General features: G+C 50.1%; 1 protein-coding gene across 2 annotated transcripts in view; it reads left to right on the top strand.

Moving 5' to 3' along the window:
- Ascc2 (activating signal cointegrator 1 complex subunit 2) overlaps positions 1–20,535 on the top strand; it is a 46,210-nt gene extending 25,675 nt beyond the window's left edge. Inside the window, exons 7-18 of one of the 2 annotated variants that reach the window (XM_029545262.1) lie at positions 2,612–2,686; positions 3,940–4,047; positions 4,252–4,320; positions 4,535–4,609; positions 5,813–5,999; positions 7,661–7,875; positions 8,718–8,837; positions 14,411–14,504; positions 14,590–14,711; positions 15,234–15,333; positions 16,457–16,536; positions 17,774–20,535. In XM_029545262.1, coding sequence (XP_029401122.1) covers positions 2,612–2,686; positions 3,940–4,047; positions 4,252–4,320; positions 4,535–4,609; positions 5,813–5,999; positions 7,661–7,875; positions 8,718–8,837; positions 14,411–14,504; positions 14,590–14,711; positions 15,234–15,333; positions 16,457–16,536; positions 17,774–17,945 — 1,417 coding nt within the window. In that variant the 3' untranslated portion in view covers positions 17,946–20,535. The remainder of the gene's footprint in view (positions 1–2,611; positions 2,687–3,939; positions 4,048–4,251; positions 4,321–4,534; positions 4,610–5,812; positions 6,000–7,660; positions 7,876–8,717; positions 8,838–14,410; positions 14,505–14,589; positions 14,712–15,233; positions 15,334–16,456; positions 16,537–17,773) is intronic. The other variant, XM_021210536.1, reaches the window with a different exon arrangement.
- The last annotated feature ends 249 nt before the right edge of the window (positions 20,536–20,784 follow it).

Genomic DNA, 20,784 nt, shown 5'->3' with positions numbered 1-20,784 from the left:
TATCTGGTCAACTGTCTTCTTCCCACAGTGTGAACTATCTGGTCAACTGTCTTCTTCCCACAGTGTGAACTATCTGGTCAACTGTCTTCTTCCCACAGTGTGAACTATCTGGTCAACTGTCTTCTTCCCCTTTTCCCAGTTCTTTCCTCCCAGGTCAACACTGTCCTTAGTTTGAGTGTGAGTTCCCAGAGATGTGCAGAACAGGGAGATGTGCACATTATTTCTCCTTTTGCAGTAACGAGAACAAACCCAGGCCTTCATAAATGCTTAGCAGGAAGTCTACCACTGAGCTACCCTCCTAACCCCTCCCCCTTTTTAAAACTTGGGAGCTGTAGCGGGGAAAGAGCTCAGGGTCTCCAGGTGACTGAGCAGCCGATGGATCTGCATACTAGACACCAGACACAGATATTTTTTTTTTTTATTTCTTGTGGCTTTTTTTCAGTTGTTTGCTGTTTGAAAATACATAACATTGTACACACACCACTTCATACCTTTGCAAGCATATTTGAGGATTAATTCCTAGAAGTAGAAATGCAGGGACAGATGGCATGTACATCTCTAATTCTCACATCTTGCCAAATCACCCTCCCACCAACAACATAGCCTGGCAAGAGTTGAACCAGCTTGGGCCCAGCTGCCCTCTCTGGCCTCTGCTGATGCTGTTCTTGGAAGGGCTTGTTCCTTTTGGCTCAGCTCTTCTCGGCTACGTGCAGTGCTGTAGTGAGGTAGACATTGCAGAGCACCTGCGTGAATTCAGCACCACACTAGGCACTTACATGCACCTCTGACTCTGGGAAACTTTAGATGTTTGGAGGAAGAGTTAGACCCTAGAAAAGAACTGCTCTGTCAGTTATCAGGGCAGCGTGTCCTGCGTGCAGCAAATCTGGCCCCTGGGAGGAAGAATCTTGTACATAGTGAGGAGGTGGGGCTGGAGTGCTGCAGTCAGTGTTAGGAGGGAAAGGACAGCTGCTTCCCATGCCGCCCACCTCTGCCAGTCCCCCTTCCCACGGAGCTGGAAATACAGTCATAGGAACAGCGATGTACTCATCATGTATGTGTGTATAATTTTTTTGAGGAAATTATAGATTTATTTTGTTCATGAGTGTGTTTTGCCTGTATGCATGTGTGTTCACCATGTGCATGCCTGGTACCTGTGGAGTACAGACTGCATCAGATCTCCTGGAACTGGAGTTACAAACATTGTGAATCATTATGTGGGTCCTAGTAACCAAACCCAGGTCCTCTGGAAGAGCAACAAGTACTCTAACCCCTGAGCCGCCTCTCCAGCCCTGTTGTATGTGTATAATTTTTAGTTGTGTGTGTATAATTTTTAGTTGTTTTGCTATTAAGGCGGGGTCTTGCTGTATAGTCCAGGCTGGCTTCCAACTTATGATCCTCCTGCTTCAAATTCTCAAGTGCTAGAATTACAAGCAAGAACCACCACATCTAGCTTGTAACTTTTTACTAAGAGTTATAGTGCAGCCCGGTGGTGGTGACACAAGCCTTTAATCCCAACACTCAGGAGGCAGAGGGGGACAAATCTTTGTGAGTTCAAGTCCAGCCTGGTCTATAGAGAGAGTTCCAGGACAGCCAGAGCTACATAGTAAGACCCTGTCTCAAAAAACAAAACAGACAAAAAGTTGTAGAAAGCCTAACATCTGAATTCATTTCTACATACCAACTGACAGATGCATGCACACACATAAGTAAATCTTTTTAAAAAGTTACATATGAACTAACTGACTTAGTTCATAAAACAAATATAGCGTGTAATATATGTAAGTCTTGAGCATATCTAGCCTGTTCTCAGTACATACACATTGTCATGTGTAGACAATTTGTAGAGATTTCAAATCCTGCCAAAAAATAAAAAAAATAACCTACGTCATATCTTAGAATCAAAGTGAGAAAAAAGTATAGGTAACTGTCTGCATTTCAAGGCTCATAGAATAGGCAGATTTTGAGCAAGGAGAAAGGTAATCCTGTGCCTGCTCCACAAACCCAGGAGTCCTGTGTAGACACTCTGGTCACTTTGTTAGAATAGGCAAAGTTGCCGGGTGTGGTGGCGCATGCCTTTAATCCCAGCACTTGGGAGGCAGAGGCAGGTGAATTTCTGAGTTCGAGGCCAGCCTGGTCTACAGAGTGAGTTCCAAGACAGCCAGGACTATACAGAGAAACCCTGTCTCGAAAAACAAAACAAAACAAAACAAAAGAATAGGCAAAGTTATGGTCAATTCCCAAGAGGCTGTTGGATTAGCCCAGTGCATCATTCCAGGGTAAACTCAGGAAAGCCCCTGGGTAGCCCCAGAAAATGGTTATGGGCTGGGCTGCTGGGAGGGGTGGTTTGACTCAGTAAAGCAAAGTGAGGATCCGAGTTTGATCTCTTCAGAACCAATGTCTGAATAGGGTGTGATGTTACTGCTCCCTGAGCTGGACTGCTTTCCTGAGTGCAGCTCCTGAGGTTACTCCTGTGGTTTACACACACAGGGACACAGGCTGTGGGCTTATGGGGAACTAAGTGAACCCTTCTGCTCCTTCAGGTTGGCTTCATTTTCTACCAAAATGTGGTATTTATGAATTAATCTCCTTTTTACCGTGCTTGCTTCTGCAGACTAGCCTCCTTTTATGAGATGGCAATTCCGGAAATGGAGTCTGCAATTAAGAAGAGGAGGCTTGAAGACAGCAAGTGAGGCAGGGACAGAACTAAGTGTTGCGTGGGGTGGGAAGCTGAGCGCGGGCGGCTCCCACTCCTAGGATAGGAGGCTGAGCGACTGTGGTATTGGACTCTAGTCCTACGCTTAGTGGTCTTCTAGCCCCGGTTTGTTTGTTTTTTAACAATTCCCGGGGTTTTATATTTTATTTTGTGTGCTATGAATTGAACCCTGGACCTTGTGCATGCTAAGCACATGTTCTGCCACAGAACTACACCCTCGGCCCTTAAGGACTTTTTCTTAAAGATTTTTTTTTAAATACTTGCTTTGTGAGGGCTTGTGTGAGAACCTAAAGAGAAACGCTATGGCAAGTAGAGAGTTATTGTTTGCTTTATTTTTTTTTTATTTTTATTTAGCTCCTTGAGAATTTCATACAATGTATTTTGATCACATTCACCCCTCCCCCAACTTCTTCCTGGTTCATTCCCCCTTCTCTACTTACCCACTTGATGTCCTCCTTTTTCTTTTCCTTCTTCTTCTTTTTTTTTTTTTTTAAACATATGAAGTCAAATCTTTCCTGCCCATAAACTCTTAGATGTGTGTAGCCTTCCACTGAAACATGGTCAACCTTACAGGGACCATCCCTTTAAAGAAAATTCCCAACAGCTATCAGTTCCAGTAGCTCCTCAGTAGGGGTGGGACTCTGTACCCACCTCCCCCTTTAGCTAGGATGTGGCCTGGCTTGAGCATGTACATGTCTTGTCACAGTCTCTGTGAATTTATATGTGCAGTTACCCTGTTGTGTCCTTGTAATCACCCACAGCCCTTGGCTTTACAATCTGCCAACCCCTTCTTCTGCAGTGATTCCTGACTTTTGGACGAGGAGGGTTCGATGTAGATGTATCATTTTATTAGTGATACACTACCTTTCTATAGACCATCCTATGAGAATTTTTCTGAGAGTCCTTCTTGGCTCCCAAGTCCATTAATTCAGTGTCTCCCTCCCCTACACCCCCAAATCCTAGCAGATAATGGCTGGTCCCTGCATGTACGCTCAGCTGTTGCTTCAAGCTCTTGGTAACTGACATTGCTGTTCCTGACCCTCTGTTTAACTGGGAAGTGGTGTGGACCAGCTGGCTACTCAGTATTGTAGGCTTTTGTAAGCCACTCCCATCAGTGACCTTTACGACCACCTCAGCTCTGGGGAGGCACCTGTAACTGCTGGGAAGAAGTTCCCAGGGTGTCTTTCAACTCTGAAGTCTACTTCTCCAATCTCTGTCCATCAAAGGCTCCTGGGTGACATGTGGCAGAGGCTCTCCCATTCCAAGAAGAAGCTAATGGAGGTGTTTCACATCATCCTGAACCAGATCTGCCTGCTTCCCATTCTAGAGAGCAGGTAAGCTCCGAGGAACCTCCACACATGGCAGGCGCTTCTCATCGCTCCTCCAGTCATCCTTACCCTCTGCCAAACATAATGAGAAACCCAGAAAAATGCTTTCCTCCAACTGGTGAGAGACTGCAGAGGGGTAGGGAGAGCATCCACAGAGCCTGCAGGTCCTGTTACATTGCATGAACTCATGTCCCTTGTGTCCTGTTCTAGCTGTGACAACATTCAAGGCTTCATTGAAGAATTCCTTCAAATCTTCAGCTCTTTACTGCAGGAAAAAAGGTGAGTAGGACTGAGCTGGGACCAGCTTTGGGACAGGCCTATGTCTTCCCCTTGAATCCTATGAGGCCTTGCTCAGTGGAATCACTGATAAATACTTACCATGGCACAGAGGCTCTGGAGCCTGTGGTTGGGTAGCTGACACAGGGTGATCTGCTGAAGGACATTGTCCTCAGGGTCCCATCCCTGACCCTCCTTTCTGTGCTCTGCCCTACAGATTCCTCCGTGATTATGACACATTCTTCCCTGTAGCTGAAGACATCAGCTTGCTGCAGCAGGCTTCATCAGCCTTGTATCCTACTATAGCCTACTGGGCCAAGGCCTGACTAGGTCAAACATGACATTCTGGGACCCAGAGGGGTAGAAGGTAACCCTGGACTACTCACATCAAGAAGTCTAACAAGGACCCAGTTCCTCTGTCTGGAAGTGGCACCTGCTCTGATAGAGAACAAGGAGAAGCCTCCTCTCCAAGTGTGTTCTGAGGGCCTGGGCCCAGTGTTCATGTTGTACTCTAGAAACCCTGAGCCCTACTGAAGGAGATGAGGACCAGTAAATGGGCACTTAGGAAATGTCACATGAGAAGACCCTGGGCTGCAGGTCACATAGCAGAGCTCAGAGTGGGGTCAAAAGAAAACAGCCAAGCCAAAGATAGGACAGATAGAAAATGGCCTGGCCTGAGCTCAGGTTGAGGACAAGAGTGTTCCCAGGGGTTGGAGGACAAAGAGAACTGGCTCTTTGAAGAGTCCTTCAATGTCATGTGTCACTGTGTGTGGCAGTGGGGGAGGGAAGACGTCTGATGAGGATGTGGCAAGTGATCTGGGATTGATCAACATCCAAGGCCCTTGTGTGACAAGTATGAAAAGGTTTGGGCTACATGCTACAGGTGCTAGGAAGCATGGGAGGCTGAGAAGCAGAGTGACACGGGCTATTTATACTCTGAAAAGGCTCCATTGGGCTCTGGGAGGACAATGACTGACTTGGGACCACCAGAGGCTGAGATGGTTGCTACAGGTCTCCCTGCATGGATCATGTGGGTTTGGAATAAAAGTAGAGACAAGGGGTGGGGAACCTCAGATTTCTGGCCCAGTGTGTCCAGAGTGGCAGAGAGAAAGGAGGCTAGGGAAGAGCTGGCCTTGGGCCATTTCTGTTGCTGGGTCAGGTCCAGTCCTGCCTCAGAGACCTCCTGTAGGCCCTCAGCCCTTTTTAAATAGCCTCAGTTTGGCAGAGAGCAGAAGAGTAGCTGTTGGACCATCTACAGGTCCAGGACACCAAGAGTAATGTCTATCCCTCTCTGCCCAGAGCTGCTCTGCTGGGCAGCAGGTGCTGGGGCTCGAGGCCTGCGCGGCAGTCTTTTAGCATGCTGTTCCACATGACACATACTGGGTAGACCAGAAGACCATTGGGAAAAGCCACATGGTCAGATCCTGGGCAGGGAATGAGAAATCACCCTACCCCAGAGCTGAGCACAAGAACCCTTAACACTACTACCTCTTAGGGATGAGACCCGGACTGCCTACATCCTCCAGGCTGTGGAAAGTGCATGGGAAGGAGTGGACAGACAGAAAATCAAGGACATTAAAGACCCACCAAGGGCCAAGGATTCTAATAACGAAGTCACAATGGCAGCAGAGCCAGTCAGTGAACTGCCATCAGAGCTGGAGAACTCAGAAGAGGATGAGGAGGTATGTATCTGGGAGACCGTGCCCCTGGTTCCTTAGGCCTCCCAGTCACTCTTGATAGACAAGTAGCCAGGCTCCCTTACTTGTTCTGCCTTTAGGGAAGAGAGTCCTTTGGGATTGGTAGCTTCCAGCACTGGGGCTCTTTGTACTACCTCTGTACAAGAGACCCGAGCCCTTGGTCCAGGTTAGCCCTGAATTCACAGCAATCCTCCAGTGTTTACCTCCAGTTGCTGGGATTGCAAGCGTGCACTCCCATGCCCAGCCCTGTCTCCCTCTGTAAAATGAAGAGGTGCAGCTTTTGCTTGTGCTCCTCCAGCTCCTCCACGCACTGGGTAAGGGAGAGCTCCTTTGATGGCAGCTGAGAATGATGCCTGGCCCACCTCCCAGTGATCACAGGGCTTCACTGAACACGGTGGGAAGGGTGGGAAGGCTTGGATCTAGGGCTTCCTCTCCCAGCTTTTCCAAGGTCAGCCAAGCCTGTATGGAAGGGCTTCTCCCTGTGTGGTACAAGCATGGAGACCACGCAGTCTCAGGGCGGGCTGCTCAGTGGTAAACTGATCTGCTTGCCAGTTGCATGCCCTATAGCTGTTGTGTTCAAGAGTACTCTTCTTTGTACAGAGTTGATCCTCTGGACATTCAGATAGGCAGTGCCCGCTTCCATAATGTTATTGGGGTTTCTGGGGAAGCCACATGGAACACTTGTGAGTTAGCTGGTCCTTAGTGCCTCGTTAGCAAATGCTACCGTTCTTCCTGTTAGAGCCCAGATCCTTTCTTCCCTGTTTGGTGGCTTCTCTCAACAGAGGTCTTTCTTTAACATCATCCTGACCGCCGTGACTTTTCTAGTGCTGGGATTGTGCCCAGGGTCTTGCTGATGCTGTGCAAGACCCTGGGGCAAGGGCAGGGTCTACCACTAGTTATATCTCTAGCCCTTTATGGTTTTATTTTCCCGTCTCCTTAAAAAGTATTATAAGCCGGGCGTGGTGGCGCACGCCTTTAATCCTAGCACTTGGGAGGCACAGGCAGACGGATTTCTGAGTTCAAGGCCAGCCTGATCTACAGAGTGAGTTCCAGGACAGCCAAGGCTACACAGAGAAACTCTGTCTCGAAAAACCAAAAATAAAATAAAATAAAGCATTATAAAATGAAGCCACATTAGGGCAGTATCTGAAATGAAGTGTCCTTACTGAAAAGAATGGGAGCGTTTCCACCCAGCCTCATGAGTAATTGCTGTTGTCCTTCCAAGTCAGTCACCGTGGTAGAGTTGGGCGAGGACCTTGATCACTAGCACATGACTATCTATGGAGGCCCTCCTGCAGACTAGGCACTCTTCCCTGTGGGTAATGTGCATCTCGTCATTGAGCCATTTGAAATAATGCTATGAGTTACGGTCACTTTGTCCATTTCATAAAGAGGAAACGATTCAGAAAGAGAACATGCAGTGCCCCAAAACATACAAGCAGAGCTACCCCAGCTAGGAAGTCATAGAGCCCCTTCCTCCACAGACGAGAACAGGGGCTCCATTTCAGTCACTTGGCAAAAGTCCTACAACTGGGGAGAGGCCAAACCGGGGCCCGTCACGCCAGCTTGAGTGCTATTTAGAGACTCCTGCCCTTTTCCTTGCCCAGCTTAGTCCTTCCCTGCATCACTCTGGCTCTCCATTGCAGTGCATGGGTGCAACAGCTGCCCTGGGCCCTGCCGTGAGTGGCGTGGAACTAGACTCACTCATCTCCCAAGTGAAGGACCTGCTGCCAGACCTCGGGGAGGGCTTTATTCTGGCCTGCCTGGAGCACTACAGCTATGATTCAGAGCAGGTGATCAACAACATCCTGGAGGATCGGCTGGCCCCTGAGCTCAGTCAGCTGGACCGAGGCCTAGAAAGGTGGGAGAGACAGATGGGAAGAGGTCCTCAAGGCAGGAATCCCCTTACCCTGCCTCCCACTCTTCCTTAGACTGGGGGCTCAATCTGCATCTTTTTCATAGCAGTGTCTCCAACAGTTTGAACTAATGCCCTCTTCAAAGAGAGTAAACCTGGGGCCCCCGAGGTTCTCAGCACACAGCTGTCTGTCCCTGCCAGACCTTATAGGAGGACTTACTAGAGACTAGCAGTGCGGCAAAGGGCAGTGACACACTCCCAACTCTAGATTTGTGCCATCCTTAGGACATTCCCAAATTCTTAGTTAGCACAGCCAAGCCACTCACTCTCTCAGCACTGAACCTCTTGGTTTGGACCCACTGCTACCCCAAAAGCCTCAGGAGACAGCAAGAACACAGGTTGATGTTTCTTCCATGAACAGTTGATGTTTGCCAAATGAATGAGTGAAGTTAGCTTTGTGTCTTTGGGCACATTCCTCAGCCTACATGTGTTCCATTTTACAGATGACAGTGCTGAGGTATAGTAGAGCATGGGCTTAGCTTCTGTGAGGTTGTACATTGCATCCCTAGTACCAAAAGCAAGTGTCACTACCCCCAGAATAAGGATGAATGACCTATAACTCCCTGTCTCATAGGGCAGTGGTCCGCAGGGAATGAGGGTGAGGTATGCTGTGGATTCTTGACAGGGGCCAGGTTAAGGAGAGCCTAACTAAAGGAGGTAAACTCACGTCCTAGGCACAGCTTTTAAAGTAGATCGAACAGTATGATGGGAAGACAGTGGGGCCTGGGACACAGGCAGGTGTTAGCCAGCAGGGCTTTTTAAATTGGTTTCTGTGTTGTGGCCCCCAGACAAGTGAAGCCGGACCCTACACCCCTGTTGTCATCTCGTCACAACGTCTTCCAGAACGATGAGTTTGATGTCTTCAGCAGGGACTCAGTGGACCTGAGCCGAGTGCACAAGGGCAGGAGGTAAGTGTGGCAGGACATGGGCCCTGCAGTCTAGTTGTAGAGGTAGGTAGAGGAAGCAAGGTCTTGACAGAACTAGCTGTGTGTCTTCCTCCTGGAGAATGCTACCACTCTTCTTTCTAATTTATTTCTATTTTATTTGTATGAATGTTTTCCCTACATGGATATGCCCATAGATGCACCCAGAAAAGCTCCTAGGACTGGAATTACAGACAATTGTGAGCTGATGTGGGTGCTGGGAACCAAACCTGGGTCCTCTGCAAGAGCAGCAAGTGTGCTTAACTGCTGGGCCATCTCTTCAGCACTGCAGGGGTCCCTCTGAAGCCTGTCCCTGTACACTACTGCCAGCCTACAAGAGCAGGTCCTTTAACAATGTTCTCTAAGTCCAGCTGTGTGTCGGGCGACTCTTAGTGATACCTCCTTGTGGTAAAGGCCAGAGGGCCAAATCTGTCCCTGTCCCTCTTATCCTTTGGTATGTGGCCTGTCGACTCTGTGGGTAGAGCTGGACAGTGCGTCAGGTTGTGACAAAACAAGAAAATTAAGTCATGTAAGTTTTTTCCAAAGATGAAAAAATTCTGTTTTAATGCTTTCTTTCTTTGTAACTTAGCTTCTTCCTACTTTCCCAGATTGAAAAGTCCATTCATGACCTATTCGTTATGTCACCAAATATTTGCCTGCTGCTTATCATCCTGGGTTAATTTAGAACTGTAGCTGTAGTAGAGAGCAAAGCAGACACTGCCTACGTCCATGTGAAATTTGCATTGTTCAGCTCATCAAACAAGCATTACTGTGGGCAGCCTCCAGGGCTCCTGCTAGTGGTGTCAGCCTAGAAGGGAAGGCTCCTCTGAGAAAATGACAGAGGTCTGAAAGATGTGTCAAGGTGGCTCTGCACACCAGGAGGGAAACTTCCCAGGCTGAGTGAACAAGAGGGACAGTGGCTTCAGGGCCAATGTGAACATGTAAAGGTACCATGAGCTCATTAATGTTACATTTTATAAAGGTCACTCGGATTGGGCGTGGTCACTCCAGCCTCCAGTTCAGACACTAGGGAGAGGTTCCATGGCTGCATAGTGAGTTCCATCTCAATTTAAGTGAGGCCTTATCTCAAAATGAATAATAAATCAAGTACTGGGCTTTGGACCTCTTTTTCCTGGGAAGAAACTGATACCAAGAGTTCTGCTCAAGTGCAGCCTGTGCTGTCCCCAACATAATGTTAGAGGCAGCAGTGCAGAAAGGGAGGAAGTTAGCTGTCAGTCTTGTGCCCTGGGGCTGTGTACTGCCTGAAGCTTGTGGCTGAGGGCTCAGCAGACCCAGGGCAACTCTGAAGCCATCTGGCTTGCTGGACAGGAAACCCTGGCACATTGCTTAGTCACTCAAATTGTGACACCCCTGGATCCTCCCCACCCCCAGCAGATCCCTCTTGGTGGCTATTGTGTGGAAAGGTCAAACGGGGTCTCCAAGACCAGCAGAAGGCACAGGGAGGCTAATTGGCCTGCTCCTCCACATTACTTAGCATCTCTGGACACAGGTTTTCCCTCTGACATTCATCTGTAGATTCACCTAACGCACTCCTCATCCCCACCCAATTGTAGGTCACCTCTGAGTGCTTTCGAGTGGGTTGCTCTCAGCTGCCAGGGTCATGAGAAGGGCTGAAGCAGCCAGGTGTCCTGAAGGTTGTGTCCTAATTCTGTGGCACGCTGGCTGCCAGCAGAGACTGGATGATGGGTGTTTACCAGTCCCACTCTGCTGGGCAGCCCAGGGGCGAGGATTGTAAAGAGGCAAAACCTTCGTTCATGTGTTCAGTATTTATCCACTCAGCAAATATTTATTAAGTGCTTTACTAGCACGAGATCCTGTGTGAGGCACCAGGAAAACAAGGAGAGCAGGGCACCCTGGCTTTGCCAACAAAGGGCAGAGACCGTGGGAAAGGCAGATCATCAAATAAGCAGGTGCACTTGGAGTTCAACAGGGACACCTGTCCTAGTCGGGGCAAGGTAGAAGGGCGAGGGCCCTGCACTCAGGTAGCAGTGGAGGATGAAGTAGCACGCCACACCTGTGTGCATGCGCACTGACTGTTGAACAGCTCAACAGCTTTGGTAACAAGTGGGGTCTGGACTGTTCCTGACACACAGAGCTAAAGAGGGGCAGAGGTGAGGCTTGGTTACTCTGTGGTTCTTATTTGGTAAAAGGAATAAGGAGGATCTTTTCTCTGTTCTGGGACGCTAGCTTAGGGGTCCTTAGGGGGGTGTGGGGGATGGGGTTCGGCTATTTTGACTCTGGCTACTAGAAACCATAATGCCAAGAGGGAGTCCAGATGGGCACTCTTGTCTCTTTTATCTTTTGTCTGTTTTTTTGGAGATGCTAGGGATCAAAGCCAGGGCCTTGCACGTGCCAAGCCAGTGCTTTCCCAGTGGGCCACCTCACCAGCCCTGATGTCTTTTGCGGAGCTAGCAGACCTTGCCCTGAAGCTTCCGTGTCTTCTCATGTGTCATCAACAGAACGGGGCCAGCCTTTGGCCCTCTGAGATGGAGTGCAAAAGTGGATGATCTAAGCCTGAGTCTCAGCAACTGGGCCTGGCTCGTAGTCCCAGCACATGGGAGGCTTTAGAGTTTAAGGCCAGCCTGGGCTACATCGTAAGGTCTTGTTTCAAAATAAGCCAATAATAACAACAACAACAACAATAATGAAAAGACAAAGTCTGTTAGAACACTATCTAGACTAGAGGGTACTTGGCTTGAACACTCAGCACCTTGCCACCAGTGTATCCCAGCCAGTGAAGGAAGCTGTGTATACAACATGTGGCCCTCTAATTCCTTTGAACTGGTCTATAGAAACCAGGGTGATAACAAGAGTTCCCCCTCAACAAAGGTTCTGTGGCCAGATTTTTTGCCTCTTAGAGAATCACAGAATATACTAGCAAGCAAAACTGAAACACAAGATGGATTCAGTGTGTTGGGTGCAGCAAATGCAGGTCCCTGTCTGTATTTGTGTCTTCTTTTTGTTTTCTCTGTATGAGACAGAGTCCAGTGTAACTCCAGGTAGCTTTAAACTCACTCAGTAGCCAAAGCTGATTGATGCTGACCTTGTCTTCTCCCACGTCTGTGTCCCAAGCACTGAGATGCCAGCTGTGCTTAGTGAGCCACTGTGTTCAGCTCTAGCATCATCAGCTCCATTCATCCCCAGCCCCTCCCTCCCCACACCCCCCAGACATGAGTGCTGAAAGCAGGAGCTAAGGGATTGGAATGGGGGAGGGGAGTTGGTGGTTTGAGACAAGGTCTCACTGTGTAGCCCTGGCTGGCCTGAACTTCACAGAAATCCTCCTGTCTCTGCTGCCTTAGTGCTGGGTTCACCCCACCTATACCCCCATTTTTTGTTTTTTATTACAGATGGTTGTGAGCTGCCATTTGAGTGGTGGGGATTGAACCCTGGTCTTTTACAAGAGCAGCCAATGCTCTTAACCGTCTCTCCAGCCCTGCTAGTGCAGCAGGCATGCAGCATCACAAGCCCAGAGCTAAGATTGCTGAGGCTAGAGACCTGCTGTGCTCACACACGTAGTGAGTGTAGAGTCAGTCAGGAGAGCTGACCCTTCTTTAGAAGCTGTATGGACAGGCTCCTCACCTAGAAAGAGTCGGGCGTGTGTTGTCTCTGCAGGACATACAAACCTGTTTGCACTGGACCTTAGAGAGCAGGGGTGAGTGGATGGGAAGAAAAGGTGACTAGTTTCAGGAGAGCTGTGCTTACTGCTACTTTGTAGGAAGCTATGATTCCAAAGGCAGTCTCTGAGGCCCTTGCTGCCTAGGTCTAGAACAGGATGAAGGCCTGGCTTCTGACCGCCCCTCTCCCAGCTGCTCGGGCATCACTTTTCTCCTTGGCTGCGAATGTAGTCAAGAAGCCAAGTGCAGAGCCCTAGACAGACTCCCAGGCCCTGCTCTGCTGCCTGTTGTCTCGCAGGGCGCAGGGTGCGTCCACAGAGGGTGGCTTCCACATCTGGCCCTGCAGAGAGCCAGATAACTAGAAACTAATGGGGTGAGAGAAATCGGAAGCCTCAGGGGGCTACCAGTTGATGGGGACATCTCTGGTTCTTAGTTGGTCCCTGGCCCAGCACAGAATCTGGCCTCTCGAGATGCATGGCTGTTCTCACCAGCTACCTGGATAAGCTTAGAGCCCTTTCATTTTTTACCCCTTTGCCAACATGGCAGAGAGAGCCAGGTGCAGTGCCAAGGCCATTGTCACAGGTCCACAGTCCCAATCCTGGTGGCTGGAAAAGATTCCTAGAGTGGTTGGTTGGTTGGTGGTTGGTTTTTAGTAGTTTTAAGACAAGGGCTCATGTAGCCTAAGCTGACCTGTAGCTGTGTAGCTGTGGATGACCTTGAACTCCTGACCCCCTTGCTTCTTCCTCTAACTCTACAATCGTAGGCATGTGCCACCATGTCCAAGTTTGGTTCTCGTATTTGAGATAGGGATCTCTGTAGCCTAGGTTGACCTTTAACTCTTGGCAGTTCTCCTGCCTCAGCGTCTATAACGCTAGGATTATAGGCATGAGTCACTATTGCCAGCTAAGATTGCTGTTTACCTAAGGTTTTTCTCAGATCTAAATCAAATGCAGCATCCTTTCTGTCCCATTGTGGGGCTCCTGGTACAATCAAATACTCTCTTGTCATAGAGTTTCATCACATCTGCCCCCAGACCCATGCTGGGCACGTCAGGGCTCAGTTCTGTCTCTTTCACATGGTACACCTACCTCCATTCACCCACAACTCCACTATGAGAACAGATATATATCTGACCCATTTCTAAATCTCCCCCCTTCTCAGTCTTAGAATGCTACCTAGCATATAGTAGGCCTTTAATAAAGATTGCCATGGGGCAGCAAAGCTCTACTGACCATACTGAGGCTACAATCCCAACGTGTCCCAGGCTCCCAGACAGACCTACAGACTCAGATGCCTGCCACTCGCCCAGAGCCAGTTATTAGAAGATCTGTGCAGAATCTGTGTCTTGTTTTTTTGTTGGACCCTCTCCTCTTGATACATTCCAGAGACCAGATCTCATTGCTAAGCTGAATCTCTTGCTTGGCTTCTCTAATTGATTTTCCCCTGCAGGGCCAAAAAACACATTCCACAGGCCTGTGTGCGTGGCTGACAAGCCAAGTTTTTCTACAGGTTTGCAAAGCCACGGTGGAGACCTGAGCCCCTGCTGACACTGATGTACAGTTCAGTGTGAGCCAGGTGTGTCCCTTCCCCCTCCACTGCATCCATCTGTCTTCACTTACGGTGGCAGTTGGACTAGCAGACTCTCCTCCTCCCACGGTGCTCTGTAGAACAGAGATTCAGGAGCTGCTATAGTGGGGGTTGGGGGGGGGTAAGAGGAGGAAGGCAGACCCCCTGTGGCCTTGCCCAAGAGACCTTGGGCCTTTCCTGGGCTCAGGACAAAACTGCATGTAGCCTCAGCGTGACATAAGGTATAAAGAAGAGAACCCAGCCTCTCTCTGGGCCTTTAGCCCCACCCCCACCCCGCCCCTCAGCCTTCCTGACCTGATGCTGTCCTCCCTCTCTCCCCGCTGTCCTTGGCTCCAGGAAGGAGGAGAACGTGAGGAGCCTGGTGAATGACAAGCAGGCTGTGGTGGCACAGTGGCAGCGCTACCAGAAGTACAGCGTGGTAGTGGAGGAGGTAGGCTGCCCAGCTGGGCCTCTCTCTGGGTGTGGGAAATCAGCAGTCTGCCCTGCTTCTCTGACCCACGAGTGTGCTGTTGTAGGTCCCCCTGCAGCCGGGAGAATACCAGGCCGATGACTATGAGGACGAGTATGACGACACATATGATGGCAACCAGGTGGGCGCCAACGATGCAGACTCTGATGATGAGCTCATCAGCCGCAGGTGAGTGCCCAAGCCGCTGCCAGGCTCCCCACCACCACCACCACACACCCCAGGCTTCACACACACACCCGCCACCCCCCCCACACACACACCAGGCTTCCCACCCCTGCTGCCACACACACATATACCCACACCCACACCAGGTTTCCCACCCACTCCTTCAACTCAGCCCACACTGGTTGGTCTTGGCAAGTCATTTTGCATGTTTTTCCCCCAAGTACAGAACATTTTTCTCAGCAGAATCGTGTAGAGATTCCCCCATTGCAGATGAAAGCAGGGCTTCCCTGATGAACAGAAAAACTGGAGATCCCTAGGGCTCTCCACATCAGACCTCAGGACCTTTCTTTAAAGAGAAGCCTGCTTGAAAAGCCCAGTGGGGTCCCTGGCCTCCTGAGCAGGGCCTCCAGGCCTTCTCCCTGAGGCAGGAGGCCACTCTCCAAGTAGACTCAGTCTTTGATCTCTCTCTCTCTCTCTCTCTCTCTCTCTCTCTCTCTCTCTCTCTCTCTCTCTCCCAACCCTCAGGCCCTTCACCATCCCTCAGGTGCTGAGAACCAAGATGCCTGGCGAGGCACAGGAGGAGGAGTGGGATGAAGAGGATGAGGTGGAAGAGGAGGCCCCCAAGGTATGTCCTAGGCAGGTGGCAGATAAAAGAAGTGCAGTCTGATGGAAGCTCTGCCTCCCTCCGGCTCTCCCTGCCCCTGACCCTGAGCCCTAACACAGCAGCTGGCTTGGAGAGGTCCTTTTAAGTACAGACCATTCTGAGAGCTGCTGGCTTTGATCTCACCTCCACAGCCCAGGGGCTCTCAGGGGACAAATTAGAGACTGGGTCTGAGTTCATTAGGTGTTACAGTCTAGGGAAGGGAAGGGCCGTAGCTGCTGGCTGGGGGGCCCAGATGGAAGTTCTTAAAAATCTGAAAAGACTTAGAGGCCTGAGGCTCTGGAGCCAGCTAGATCCTGTGGGTCTGAAAAATCAGTTTTAGCAGCTAACCTTTTTCTTCTGCTGAAATTTTAACTTGAAACTCAACACAGAAAACAAATGAAATGACCTTGCTCCAGTTGAGGCAGTGACCAGGCACTCTGCAGTCCTTAGCCGCCCTAACAGGGGACAAAACAAGATGTTTACAGGGCTGTGTAGAGGGCCTGGCAGGAGCTAGCATGTGTGTTGAAAAGTACACGCCCTGCCACAGGACTCTCAGCCTCTACTGCCACACACAGTACCTCCTCTGTGCCCAGCCTGGCCTTAAATCCACATTTGATATGAAGTCAACATCTTTCCATGTCACTAATTCTACTCCTTTAGATTTTGTTGTTATTGTTGTTTTTAAGGTATGTTATCTGTCAGAGCCTGCTGATTTTCTGAAGTTCCCAGCTGTCCCTGCACAGGCCCACCTCCGTGGACTCTGGGCACAGAGCTCAGGAGGAGCTCTCACACACTCTACCTTGGCACCAGAGTGAGGCTGAGCTCCCCAGTCTTAGGACAAGCAGGCTTCCCAGGGCCTTACTTGACTTTCTGGCCGTTTGTGTCCTTCCTTCCCTGTTGGCCTTCTCAGCTAACACCACGTACTCCCTGTGATGTGCTTCCTGTGGTCCTTTCACCCCAGCAGCTGCACCCCAAGTGCCTACCCTAGCTGCAGTAGCAACCCGTGCCCTTTGTGGGTATGTCAGGGGCCTCCCATCATGGCCCACACAAGCCTCGGGAGTGGGAAAGCTCCTGATGGCAAATGCTTCTTCTCTTCCTTCCACAGCCGGACCATTTCATTCAGGATCCTGCAGTGCTGAGGGAGAAGGCTGAAGCCAGGCGCATGGCCTTCCTTGCCAGGAAGGGGTAAGCATCAGAGGGGCTAATTTACCTGGAGGAGACCATCAGGAGAACCCAGCTGATCATGCGGAACCCTGGGGCCATTTTTAGGTAGTTCCTTACCTAATATCTGTCTCTAGGAAGTAACTATTAATCTCAATATCATTCTCTCTATTGGCCCCGAGACATGAAATAACTTAGTAAAGGCCAGTCTCAGCTAAAATAACTTAGTAAAAGCCAGTCTCAGCTACTTGGGCTAAAGCAAGAGAATCATTTGAAACCAGGATTTTTAAAACCAATGTGGGCGATGTAGCAAAACTTTTGCACAGGAATACAGCCAAGACCCCAGGGTAAGCCTGGGATCCCAGTATGCACCCGGCAAAAGCACGAGTGTCTCTAGTTCAGAGGGCACATGGTGAGAGCCTGTCTCAAAAACAAGGTAATGAAAAGGGTTGAGCCCGACGGCTCAGCTTCGTGCTCCCCACTCATAGTCAGTACTTGACAGACAGTGTAAGCCTGTCACTCGGCATTGGAGTGTGTGCACGGCTATTCATGAGCAGAATAAAAAGAGCCCAGGCAGATAACGCACCTTAGTGGCATAGAGTCATGGTAGGGACACTGGGCACTTGAGCTAAGCCCCAGAAAGCACAAGTCTGTCAGGGTCTTTAACAGGGACCCCTGACATGACTTTCTGGCTCCCTCTTTTTCTTAGTGGGGACTCTGGCCAAATGGCCCAAAGGTAAATGCAACCTAGACTGTGGGTATAGGTGAGACCTCCCTAAGAGTCATTTGATTTCATTCTGAAGGCAACAGGGAGTCACAGGTTATTGGTCAGAGAGCAAAGCTATTCTGACTTCTTCCGTCGAGTCCCTTGACATTAATGCGCCAAGTAGACCCCAGAGATTGATGGACTGAAGAGAGCCTCTGTCAGCTCTGTAAGCACGTTTGGACATTGGGGACCACCAAGTTAGAACCTGGTGTGTAAAATATGAGCATTGCCTAAATTAGGCAGGGTGGGAGGAGGTATCTGTGCGCAGAGGGAAGGGACCTACCATTCAGCAGCTGATGTTCATACCCACATGGTGGTGGGCCCATCTAGAGCCGAGGCTCAGAAGAAAATCAGACCTGGGCTGGGTTCCTTCCTGTCTAGACCTGACCAGGGTGTGTCCTCAGTGAAAGCCATCAGGGTGGGCTGTGGGGGTCTTCTGGTCAGAGCCTCTTCAGCACATTTCTGTTCATCATGGACCCGGTGTTACTCCCCTAGGTATAGGCCTGAGAACTCCACTGCAGTGACGGGCGGCCCCCGGGGCCATGGGCAAAGCCGGGAAACAACCCAGGAACGCAGGAAGAAGGAAGCCAACAAGGCAGCCAGAGCCAACCACAGCCGTAGAACCATGGCTGACCGAAAAAGAAGCAAAGGCATGATTCCATCCTGAGAGCACAAGCTGCCTGCACGAGGGAGGCCTTCAAGGCAGCTCTGCCCTCGGGACACTCAGGACCGCCACCACACCTCACCTACCAGCCAGCCAAACACACAGTGCCTTATCCCTGGATGAAGGAACCCAGTGCCATCAAGCAGGCTGTCTCCCAGCTGTGCTGACGGGAAAGGATGGGGATGCGGAACCAAAGTGTCTTTCATCTTGTGCAGTGAGGCACCACCTCTGGAAGTCCTGGATGGCAGAAGACCTGTATATTCAGAAGCGACGAAAGGCCCGTGAATAAAGTTTCTGACCCTCCGGCAATGCTCCGTGACGTGCTCCACCCTTTTCCCCCCTCCTTCCTCAGAAACACGGATACCTGAAAGACAAAAAGGCATAGTAGTTCCGTAATCTGTTGACTTCCATGCTTGCCCCTTGGTGTATCTCCTAGTGCTGTCCTTCCTTGCTGTGTGACCTCTGTGCCTGTGGAAGGAAGTGGCCAGTGTGAGACTAAGGTACCTCCTAAGCCGCCTCCTAAGGAGGCGAGTGGGATGTGAGGGCTCCCTAGGCCACAAGAAGGAAGTGGCAGAGCAGGTCTTGCAAGCTCAGTCTGACCCCTGGCAGTATAGGCTCTCGACCCATGTAGATTATGTCAACCCCTGTGTTACAACTGGCACAAGGACACTTGGCCAGTTTCAGAGTGTCATTGTTATAAATGTACTGTTAGCCCCCACCCTCTCAATGTAGAGATTGGAAACCGCTAGAAAGAAGTGAAGGTATGCCACCAAGGCCTATTGAAGCGAGAAGGACTAGGCTGGCTCCCAGAGCCCTTTCCCCGTGTGGCCCACTCTGCAATGGGAATCAGCTAACAGGTCTCCCAGGTTTACAGTGTGCAGGAGGTCTGCAGTGGGGTCTTTTCTGAGCTGATCCTGATGCAGCAGGGCCTGGAGTCCTACCAACAGACCTTTGAGGCGCCAGGGACATTGATTGGCGTGTAGTTAGGACTAGCAGACAGACAGATACTTGATGGATTGTTTATTAGGCCAGCCTGCACAAGTGAAACTAAATGCCAGTTCCTCTGCGCCTTTCTGGCCTCTGGGAGCATTTGAGATACAGAGCAGGTACAGGGTGGGATCCTCCCCCAAGGCTGAGTTAGCTGAGATCTGAGAAAGATAGCCATCGTGACAGACAGCAGGGAAACTGTTTCCTCCTAGAAGGTGTAGCAGCAGGCCCAGCTCGGGGGCACAGTCATCTCTCCCTGACTACTCGGAGCAAGCTGCTGTGTCATGCAAAGCTTGGGCTTCATCTGCCTTGCCTGCTGCTCTTCCCTGGAACAGCCCCTATCTGCTCTTGGCCATCTCTCCCTGTAGCCAGCTAGAGGACACCCAGCTTCCTGGGAACAGTCTAGCTGAGAGGACATGGCCATCTCTGCTGTTGCCTAGCACTTTGGGCCAGATCAAACGCAATGCCCCCTGAGGAGCTGCTGCTTGTGTCTCTTAGCTCTCCAGGACACCCTTTGAAGCCAGCCCTGAGCAGCCTGTTACCCCATCCCTTCAGCCTCAGTGAGATGAATGGCACTACTTGGTGGTGGTGGGGTCCCTAAAGATGAATACTGAGGCTGTTGCTCAGTAGGAGAACACTTGAGTAATATACACAAGGCTTAGGTTTGTCCACTAACTATGTGAAGGAAGTCCCCAAGGGGTTCCAAATTTACTATTTACATAAAGGAAGTCCCCATGGGATTCCAAATTTAAGATTAGTAGCCCAAGAGTGTTAGGTGGGTAAACCATTTGGTCCCTAGACCCTCCTCCCTCCCTCCACTCCCTGCTGTCCTAATTCGGATATTTTCCAAGTGCCTTTTCTGTACCCTACAGAAAATGTGACCATCATAGATGTTTCTGGAGAAACTCTTTTTTTTTTTTTTCTGAGACGGGGATTCTCTGTGAAATAGCCCTGCCTGTCCTGGACTTTGCAGACTAGGCAGGTCTCAAAACCACAGAGATCTACCTGCCTCTGCTGGGATTAAAGGCGTGTACCACCACACCTGGCCCTGAGGAAACGTTTAAAACCTCTAAAAGGATACAAGACCCAAGTGTCATTATTCCAGTGTCTGTGAATGGTCAGCCGCAAGAGCTTTGGTGCCCCAGAGATGGATTATAAGGGAGCCTGCGGAGAGGAGCGGGGCTAGCAGTCTGCCCATGGTGTCTTAGTAGTGAATGCATGGCCTTGTTAAACTGCCCCAGCTGAGACTGGAGGAGGAAACAGCTGGCTCAAGCCAGCATGTCACCACCCTACCAGGAGCTCAGATACAGTGACAGTGCAGAAAAATAAAATCAGAAGTAGACATGGTGGTGGCACACGCTTAGTTCTTGGGAGGTAGAGGCAGTTCAGAGATAGCCCAAGCTATGTGAGACCCTGTCTATAAGTAAATAAAAACCAAATATTTCTGAAGAACAAACTTAAGAGGCAGAACACATAGGTGAACATAGTAGTGTAAGGCATTGTTTGTGAGAAGCTAATGCTCCGTTTGCACACAGACCAGTGTGGAAAGAACTGCATGCACGATGGTGGTGGCAGGACTGTGATCTCTGCTGTTGGCAATAAACAGGTTTCCCGAGTCTCGTTGGTGCCAGTTTCCTGTGTGTTTTCCTGGAGTCTGTTCTCTTGCTTACTCTTACAATGGTGGATCAGGTAAGAAGATTGAGGTAGAGAGGCCCAAGGTCACATAGCTAGGGACCACAGGATCAGTCCCAGGGATGTCTCCCGAAGCCCAGGCTCTTTGTGCATTGGGTAGCAGCAAGAGGTCACCAGAGGCTACGGGGCTCAGCATAGCTTGGCTCACAATGGTTCGGGACAC

The sequence above is a fragment of the Mus pahari genome, chromosome 13 (assembly GCF_900095145.1).
Source record: "Mus pahari chromosome 13, PAHARI_EIJ_v1.1, whole genome shotgun sequence".
Lineage (NCBI taxonomy): Eukaryota > Metazoa > Chordata > Mammalia > Rodentia > Muridae > Mus > Mus pahari.
Note: the sequence above shows the minus strand (reverse complement) of the source record. Positions and strands in the feature narration are given on the sequence as shown.